General features: G+C 56.3%; 1 protein-coding gene across 4 annotated transcripts; it reads left to right on the top strand.

The window, feature by feature from the left end:
* Positions 1-803: 803 nt before the first annotated feature.
* LOC121338699 (zinc finger protein 692-like) lies at positions 804-9177 on the top strand. Of its 4 annotated transcripts, none has more exons than XM_041409897.1 (12): positions 804-923; positions 1797-2029; positions 2117-2148; positions 2478-2825; positions 3036-3084; positions 3225-3395; positions 4239-4364; positions 6358-6420; positions 6653-6731; positions 6839-6953; positions 7316-7415; positions 7781-9177. In XM_041409897.1, the coding sequence occupies exons 1-12, from the start codon at positions 900-902 to the stop codon at positions 8124-8126; spliced, it is 1686 nt and encodes a 561-aa protein (XP_041265831.1). In that variant the 5' UTR covers positions 804-899; the 3' UTR covers positions 8127-9177. The 4 variants fall into 4 exon arrangements, with proteins under 4 accessions (XP_041265831.1, XP_041265832.1, XP_041265830.1 ...); XM_041409898.1 differs by having other exon boundaries at positions 3222-3368; XM_041409896.1 differs by having other exon boundaries at positions 3222-3395.
* The last annotated feature ends 6 nt before the right edge of the window (positions 9178-9183 follow it).

The raw sequence follows: 9183 nt of genomic DNA, 5'->3' as shown, positions 1-9183 counted from the left end.
CTGGACTGTCCAGCCCTCCAGCCCTCTCCCTTTACCCCTGAACCCCTCGCTCCGCTCCCAGCCCTCAGGCTCTGTCTGTCACCCTCAAGCCCCCCCTTTGCCCCTCAAGCTGCCTCTCAGCCTCCCTGTGTCGTAGCATGAAAAGACCCTAAAAAGCCCCAAAAAATTCCTAAAAGACACCTAGTCTTCAAATTGTCCTGAAACCTCCAAAAAAACCCTAAAAATAGCCTCAGAATACCCTTAAAATACATTAAAAATAACCTACTCTTAAAAAACCCCTACAATTCCCCAAAGAACTTTTAAAAATCCCTAAATATACCCTCAATAGTCCTAAAAGAGCTCTAAAAATACCCCAAAAGTCCTTAAAATGCCCTGATAAGATCTCAAAAAAAAAAAACCTAAAAAAAATTCCCTGAAATAGCCCTTAAAAACTTCATAGAATACTCTTAAAAGCCAAAAATTTGCTAAGAAACCTTCTAGAATCCCCTATATATCCTTAAAAGTTGTGGAAAAATCTTGAGGAAAACCTGCTCAGCCTCCAAGGTATGGCTTGAAGGGATTTAGGCAGAACTTGGGGTCGCTGGGATAATTCCAGTAATTCTGGGATTTGTTTGGGGGATGTGGAAATCTCTTGGGGGACAGATGAGCGGTGGCTGTCCCCCTCTTGTCCCCCTCTTGTGTCTCCACAGGTCCCCCGGCGTCCATCTCCACTTGCATCCGGGAGTTTCCCACCGTGCCCCGCGGCAGGACTACATCTCCCAGCGGCCCCCGCGGCTCCGCGCACGCGCGGCGGGGGGCGGGGCCTCCTCCATCTTTGCTGCGGTGCGGGAACGGGGCGGGGGTGGGCCCGGCGACTCTTAAAGGGGCCACGGCGAGGGGTGGGTCCCTCACGGCGCGGCATGGAGAGCGGAGCGGCACAGGAGGTGCGCGGATGGCGGGCCGAGGGCGGAGAGGGTGGCGGGAGCGCGATGGAGTCGCGGGCGTTTCCCCATTCCGCCCCTCTCCGTTCTCCTGGCGCCCCATCCGCTTTAAGGCCCGGCGACGGCGACGGGCGGGGGGAGGACGGTGTTGGGGGGGGCGGGGGACGGGGAAAACCGCGCGAGGGGGCGTGGCTTAAACGGGCGTGGCTTAAACAGGGCGGGGCTAATGGGGCGATACCCTGGCGGCCGTTGTATGGGCGGGGCCTCAGGAGGCGGGGCTTGGGGGGCAGTGCGGATGCCTCCCCGCCCCCCCCTCTTGTGAGCCCCTCCATGTCCCCAGGCCACCTCCTGTGTATGTCCCGTCCCCGCCCCCCACCCCAAATAACATCACTGTGGAGACAGGGGACCCTCATTCCTCACCCAACCCCGCCATGGCGTCACGCCACCCCCGTGTCTCTCCCCACCGTGTCCCCTGTCACCCCCCCCCCATGTCCCCTCCTGTTGCCTTCTGATGCAAGGCAAGGCGATCTGGTTTCGAGGAGCAGCACGGCAACCCAAACTCACCAGGGTCACTGGGGCTAAAGACGCAACGCTGACACCAATGTGCTGGACGGTCAAAGGCGTTTATTGTTTTATCTTGTGGGGTTATATATTCTGGGGTGTCACTCTATGTCAAAGGGGGTCGGCTTATAGTGTTTTACAGTTAGTAAGGGGAGAAAAGCTACTGGAGTTAGGGGGGTTGCATTCTTCGCTTATCTCAGGAGATTAAGGGAGAAGGGAGTCTTGCAGCTGTCCCTGTGTAACACATCCTCACTACACCCTCCCCATCGGTGTTACCCCCTATGGTGCCGTGACACCCCAAATTGCCCCCTCCAGGCTCAGGGCAGCCCTGTATCCCCCTGTGACGCCCCCTGTGTGCGCCCCCAGCCCCTCGCCGGGGGTCGCCCGCAGCCCCCCGAGTGCCTCCGGCGGCAGAAGCGCCGCGAGCTGGACGCGCGGCGCAGCAAGTGCCGCATCCGCATCGGGGGGCACCTGGAGCGCTGGTGCCGCCTCAAGGAGCAGCTCGGATTCGCCCTGCACTCCCAGCTGGCGCAGTTCCTCCTCGACAGGTGGCTCAAAACCCCCCCTAAAAACCCGCCCCCCGGCAGGGGAAAAACCCAGGGTTTCTGCTTGCTCACCTCTGTCTCCCCACGCAGGTACAGCTCTCACGGCTGCAGCTGGAGCGCGGGTAGGTGCTTCCCTCCTGATTCTGTGTTGGCATGCAGTAGTTTTTAGAAGTTCGTGGTGGAGAGGGAGGATTCCTCTTGGGATGGGTGCTGGAGAAGCACCTGGAGCTGTTCTTGGGTTTGCTCACTCCGCTGAGCACTAGGCAAATCCTCCCTTGGCTCCCCAGCTCCTTTTTGGGAAGCTGTTTGACAGTTGCTCTTAACAAGGAGACCCCTAAGAGCCTGAGGAAGGTGGAGAGGGCCTTGCATCTGTCCCAGCCCACCCCCCCACCCCCCCCAAAAAAAAGCCATTTTGGAGCTGTTTTTTTCACGGATTTCTTTGTTTTCCCAGGAGAGCTGGAGCAGCTGCAGCCAGCGGCGCTGCAGCGCCTGGTTGTGCTGTCCCACGGCCACGGCCAGGAGTGTGGCTTTGTACCAGACATCCAGCTGCCAGCGCCAGGCAGCGCAGCCCCGCTGGTTTGGGAGTGTGTGGCCGGGCACCGCTTCTCCTGGGGTGGCTCTGGGGGTCCCAAGAGCCCCTCCTGCCACCCGCTGAAAGCGGCCCAGGGGTGCAGCCCCTCCCCGGGCGCTGGGCGCCGGCGTTCGCTCCGCAGGGCCACGCCGGAGGGGACGGCCAGGTCACCCCATGGCGATGGGGATCGGGGCGAGGACATGGGACATGGTGACGCCGGTGGCACAGGTGAGCTCCTGCAGGTGACCTTTCTGCCCTCAACTCCCCTTGGTTCCCCACCTTCAGCCCCTCTCCCAGTTCTGAGGTAGTTCCAGCACCATCCCAGTAGGATCGGATGCTGCCCGAAGCCTAGACCTTTCCAACACCCCCATCCTCCCCAGCTCTCCATGCTCCTCACCTCTCCCAGCCCTTCCTCACCACCCTCCTGTCCCCTTCCAGCCCCCCAGGTGCCGCTGGAACTGGGACCTGTGGTGGCAGCTGGCGAGAGGTGAGTGCTGGCAGCCACAAGCATCCCCTGGTGAGGCCAGCGGTTGTGTTTGGCCCCGTCTGACCTGTCCCCACGTCCCCAACACCACTGTCTGTACTTGAGCCACCACGGCACAGCTGACCCAGGTCACTGTCCAGCAGCGCCGTCCCCGGGGACGATGCAGAGCCAGGAGTTGAGCCCCGAGTGGAAGAGGAGGAAGAGGAGGACGAGGACTTTGCCAAGGGTGATGACCTGGCCTACACCGATGACCTGCGTGATGAGAACTATCACCCATCCCTGGACAGGTGGGACAGCTGTGAGGGAGCCTGCAGGTAGGGGTCGTGTGGGAGCCCCCCCATGGTGCCCGCTGGCACCATCCCAGTCCAGACCAGTGTTGCACTGGAGGGGTTTCAGGCCTCACGTCTCTGCCATGTGCTTGTCCTGCTGCAGCTGCCCTGGCAGAGCGGGGAGGAGGTGGGAATAGTGTCCGTGTGCTGTTAAAATGAGGTGTTTCTGGGGTCAAAGGGCACAGAATTTTGGAGAGGCGTTTTCATCGTGTCTCACCTGGGGGAGGGTCTTTGCCATATCCAACTGATGTCCAACCATGTTGTACCATGCCCAGTCCATGTCCTGCCATGTCTAACCATGTCCAGTCCATGTCCTGCCATGTCTAACCATGTCCAACCCACGTCCTGCCATGTCTAACCATATCCAACCCATGTCCTGCCATGTCTAACCATGTCCAACCCATGTCCTGCCATGTCTAACCATGTCCAGTCCATGTTCTGCCATGTCTAACCGTGTCCAACCCACGTCCTGCCATGTCTAACCATATCCAACCCACGTCCTGCCATGTCTAACCATGTCCAGTCCATGTTCTGCCATGTCTAACCGTGTCCAACCCACGTCCTGCCATGTCTAACCGTGTCCAACTGATGTCCAACCATGTTGTACCATGTCCAACCCACGTCCTGCCATGTCTAACCGTGTCCAACCCACGTCCTGCCATGTCTAACCATGTCCAACCCATGTCCTGCCATGTCTAACCATGTCCAACCCACGTCCTGCCATGTCTAACCGTGTCCAACGAACTCATTTCCTACCACATCCAACCCATATCTCACCCCATCAAGCACCCAGCCCCTCTCACCCACCCTGGTCTGTGCCCCCCACAGCGACTCGGAGCCCCAGCGGCGCCAGAGCCAGCCCAAGGCTCACAAGAAGCCAGTCAAGGATGAGCAGCCCCTGCTGGAGCCGCCCCTGCCCAGCTCTGGCCCCCTGGAGAAGAGCGGCCGGGTCAGGTGAGTCACAGCGGCGAAGGGACGAGGGGACGGGGGTCAGAGTTGTCATCTTGGGAGTGCCCCGTGCTGTTGGCCACGGGACAAGAGCTGTGTGTCCCCAGAGGGAATAAACCCCCGTATGGTACCACTGAGTGTGGGGCAAGAGCTCCATGCGTGTCGTTGTGTGTCTCCAGTGGGGGTCACCCATCACATTTTTGGCCTTGGGACAAGAGCTCTGTGTCCCCAATCGGGGGTTTCAACCCTCCCCACGGCACTGTTGACTGCAGGGCAGAGCTTGTTTCTGGGTCTCGTTGGGTGTTGAGTGAGCAAATGGGGACCTGGCTCACAAAGCAGGGGCTGCATGAGCCTGGTGTCGCCCACCCTGTCCCTTGTGGGACCAGCCCAGGGTGGGCAGGGAACAAGGAGAGGCAGCCAAGGTGGGGCTGCCATGGAGGGGAACAAAGACGCCTTGAACCAGACCCGTGGTGGCATTGAAAGCTCCACTGGACTGGAGATGGAACAGCTCAAAATCCATCAATCCCACTGCAATCTCCTCCGCTGATGGATCCACAGCTTCTCCAGCAGCCTTGCAGCTGAGTGTTGGCTTTCCAGCTCTACTTTCCAGGCACACAAAAATATTCAATGTTTTGTGCTAAAAAAGCTTTAACCAGCCCTCAGGGCTTCGCTGGGGCTTTGCACAAGCGTTAAAGGGACGTTTGGTTGGGGTTTGGTCCGTGCACGGCCTCAGATCCAACAGCCTAGACACTTCACCTGGATGGATTTTCTTACACTTTTGATACAATAAGGGGGGAAAATCCCCCTTTTTCCTGGAATCTGACGTAACTCCTCCGTCTGTCCCCTGGAAGACGGGCTCAGTGCCAATCCCATGCCAAGCATTACCCCAGGTGAGTGTTGTGCTGCTCCCTTCCAGCTTTGATTGATCCCTTTGAGTGGCTCCTTTTGGATGCTGAATGCCCTCCCCTCTCCCAGCAGCTCCAGAACCACCCCAGATGCAGCTGGAAGAGGCACCAGCCTTCCTGGAGACCAATCCCAGTGAAGGTAATGTTGGAATTTGCTCTTCCCCTCTCCCTGCCATTGCTGGGCATGCAGATCCCAGGCTCCCAAATCCAGTGTGAGGGTAGAAAAGTCTGTGTTCAATCTGGGCCGTTATTTTTTGGGTCAAAAGTGAGGTTTTTCCTGGTGTTTTTTTGGGTTCTGCCTGATTTCCATCCCAAATCCCATGGTCTAACCCTCCAAATATGTCCAAAGTTATACCTGTGGGTTGGTAGCTTTTCTGAGGCACCAGTGAGGCTTTCAGCTCTCTGCCTTCTCCCAAAGCCAAGCCCAAGCTTCAGGTCAGCCCTTTTTGGGCTAAGCTTGATGACACAGACCATATTTTTAATATTTTGGTTAATTTCCCCCCCCACCCCCCCTTTTGTCACAGCAAGTTGAAAATGGGAGATAAAATCCTGGCTTATGAGCAAAGCAGAACCTTACAGATGTTAAGGGGGTTCTCCTCCCTTCCCCAGGTAAAGTCACCCTGAGCTGGTAAAACTTGTTTTCAAGAGATTTGGGACAAGCCTCAGGCTGAGTCCATGCTTGAGCATTGGCATCTCTCACCATTCCATTACTTCTCCTCCCCAAACCCCACTTTAATCCACTTCTAATGGATTTTTCCTTAATTCCAGGGTGACAGCCAGGAATAGTTGCTGTTTCCAGGGAGCTATGGATGAATTATAGATCAAACCAGGCTGGGAGCCAATTTCAGTGTCCTGGGACGTGTCCAAACCATGTGGAAAGGATTTTGTAACAAGCAATAAAGAATTTATTCTTATTTCAATGCCTGAACGATGCATTTGTTCCAGCGTCTCCTGCTGTCCATGGGGTGGAAATGGGAGAAATGCTGGTCCTGAGGATGATGTAATGTGGGATTTCCTCAGGAATCTTGGCTCTGGGCCTGGGGACAGTGAGGGGACAACAGGGCCTGGCTCAAAGTGGCTCTTTCCTATTGCAGTTGCCGTCGGCAGCCACGGGCAAGTGACAAGGACGTGGCTCAGATCGGCCCCAAGAGGATCAGGTACCTGGGAAAGAGGAGGGAAGGGGCCAGGGAAGCTTCCAGGCATTCCCAGGAAGAGGAGGACAGGCAGGAGGCTCTGAAAGGGTTCCTTTGATTCATTTTAGATCTTATGTGTGGGGAAAAAGGGAAGGTGGGTGATGAGGAAGGAGCTGGGGGCAGATCCATATTCCAAAGCTTTTCCAACCCTCCTCCTCCTTCCTGATGATGATTTTTCCCATGTTTTCTCCATCAGGAAGGCGGCAAAGCGTGAGATCCTCCTGTGTGACTTCGAGGGTTGTGGCAAAATCTTCTCCAACCGCCAGTACCTGAACGTGAGTGCCTGGGAAGACCAGTGCACTCTGCAGCACTGGGGAGCCTGCGTGCTGGGGTGTCCTGGAGCTGGAATTGGGAGCTGATAGGTTTTTTTCCCCTCCGGCAGCACCACCAGAAGTACCAGCATGTGCACCAGAAAACCTTCACCTGCTCTGAGCCCACCTGTGGGAAATCCTTCAACTTCAAGAAACACCTGAAGGAACACGAGAAGCTGCACAGCGGTGAGTGGGGCATTTCCATGGGAATCACACCTCTATGGGTTACACCTCCCTGGACATCCTCCTGTAGGGGTTACAACTCCTCTGTATGGGTCGTGGCTCCTGTCACAGGGATCACACCTCCCTTATGGATCACACTTCCCGTACGGATTCCACCTGCTCCTGTTGGATTCACACCCCCTTCCCCACCCATTCCCAAATTCCCATCCCTGGGAGCTATCACTGTTGCCCTTTGCTCCAAAAATCTCTCCTTTTATCATCTCCATTCCCACGCTGGAAAGTCTCCCTGCTCCCAAAGCACATCCCGAGGGCCCTGATGGTTTTTCCAGGCTGGATCAGCCCGATCCCTTTTCTTTTCCTCCCAGACAAGCGGGATTACATCTGCGAGTTCTGTGCGCGCTCCTTCCGCACCAGCAGCAATTTGATCATCCACCGACGGATCCACACCGGGGAGAAGCCACTCCAGTAAGTCCCAGCTCCATTTCTGACTTGCCACTAAGTCCCATCCCTGCCCTTCCAGTAAATCCCAGTCCCATCCCTGCAGCTCTGCTCAGCCTCAGAGTCTTTTGCCGCCCTTTTCCACCCAAAATCAGCTCCTCAGCAATCCAGCCAAAAGCCAAGCTGAGATTTCTCCCGAGGTTTCTGCCCTTGGAGCTCCAGGCTCAGCTCCAGGGCAGTGTTTAAGCAGGCACAGCTTAATGAGCTGGAACAGAACGAAGGATGACTCCTGTCCAACCCATTGGAGCTTCAACCCACGGCACATTCCAGCCCTGAGCATGGCAGGGCCGGCTCTCCCTGTGCCTCATCCTTGGGGATTTCTACTCCCCCAGGTGTGAGATCTGTGGCTTCACCTGCCGCCAAAAAGCCTCCCTGAACTGGCACATGAGGAAACACGACGCTGACTCCTTCTACCAATTCCCGTGTGATGTCTGTGGGAAGAGGTTCGAGAAGCGGGACAACGTCACCGCTCACAAGAGCAAGAGCCACCCCGCGGGGCTCCCCCAGCCCGAGGGAACCCAGCAGCCCCCTGGGCCCGTGGAACCTCTGCAGCTGCTTGGGGATGTCCTGGGGAGAGGGGGGGATGCAGGGAGGATCCCACTGGAGTATGGGCTGGGGGATGCTGGGCAGGATCCAGGCACGCCCCAAGGCCACGGGGTGGGTGATGGGGGGTCCTAGAGGGCTTGTCCCCCAGTTTGGGGACTGGAGCAAAACTGGGGACGATGCTGGACCAGGTGCCAAAAATACATGGGAGAGACAAAACTGGGGAAAATTGCAGTTTTTCAGCCAAATCCTAGATGAAATCCCAAGTTTTCAGCCAAATCCCTGGGACAAATCCTTTTTTTTTTTTTTTTTTGCCAAATCCCAGCTTCCCTCGAGCCCAGCAGTATTGCCACAAGTGGATCCACAATAAAGACTTATTTTGGGTAAAAGTGGGATTTGGTGTCAGATTTTTATGGAAAAATTATAGAAAAGTGATATTTGGATGGTTTGGACACAGGAAAATGGGTTGGAGAGGGGGTGGAGACACCAAACACCCAGGAACTGGGGACCCAGACTGGGATGAGAGGGAGCTCCCAGAGAGTCTGTGTCTCCAAACTGGGATGGGTGGGAACACATATTTGAGCTGTGCCCCAAAAATGGGATGTGAGGCAATGCCCAGTGGGGCTGTGTCCCAAAAGTGGGAGCTCCCAGTGCTTCAAACTTCTCCTTTAAACATCATTTAAATTTCTTTTTAAAACTCTGATTTAAATTTGAACTTACAGATACTTGGAAGCTCCAAGCTGGGACCATTTAGTGAATTGCAAGTGCCCCCAAAACCCCTCGGTGCTCTACCCCAGCAGGTTGGGGACAAGGGCATGTCTCTGTCTCCATTCCCTCCTGAGCACGAGCAGCTTTTCCTCCTCTCCCAGCACCAAAAACCCCCAAATTATCAGGTTTTAGGAATTTTTTTTTGCACAGCAACTTTTATTTCCCCACTAACAGTGACAGGGCAAAGGACACGAACAGCAGCAGGGGCAAGGGCACAAGGGGAGCGGGCAAGCGCAAGATCACACCTAGAACACAGAACCCCCCCCAGCCCCCCAAAACCCCCCGGCCCGGGCTTGGGGTGCCCCCAAATATCCACATCCCCTTGCTGGGATCCTGACACTCCAGGGGCTCAGAATTTAGGGGGAGAGAAGGGGAGATGGGGGGATGAGAAGGGAAATGGCGGGGTGGGGGGGGTGGGACAGTG

Source organism: Onychostruthus taczanowskii, unplaced genomic scaffold, assembly GCF_017590055.1.
Source record: "Onychostruthus taczanowskii isolate IOZ18803 unplaced genomic scaffold, ASM1759005v1 scaffold311, whole genome shotgun sequence".
NCBI classification, from domain to species: Eukaryota; Metazoa; Chordata; class Aves; order Passeriformes; family Passeridae; genus Onychostruthus; species Onychostruthus taczanowskii.
This window is presented reverse-complemented; position numbering and strand designations above follow the sequence as displayed.

Bases quoted from the DNA above. Each gene is read 5' to 3' on its own strand.
- LOC121338699 (XM_041409896.1), top strand. From the start codon at position 900: ATGGAGAGCGGAGCGGCACAGGAG. The intron at 3,396-4,238 runs GTAGGGGTCGTG...TGCCCCCCACAG, and splicing joins AGCTGTGAGGGAGCCTGCAG to CGACTCGGAGCCCCAGCGGC. The intron at 6,421-6,652 runs GTACCTGGGAAA...TTTCTCCATCAG, and splicing joins ATCGGCCCCAAGAGGATCAG to GAAGGCGGCAAAGCGTGAGA.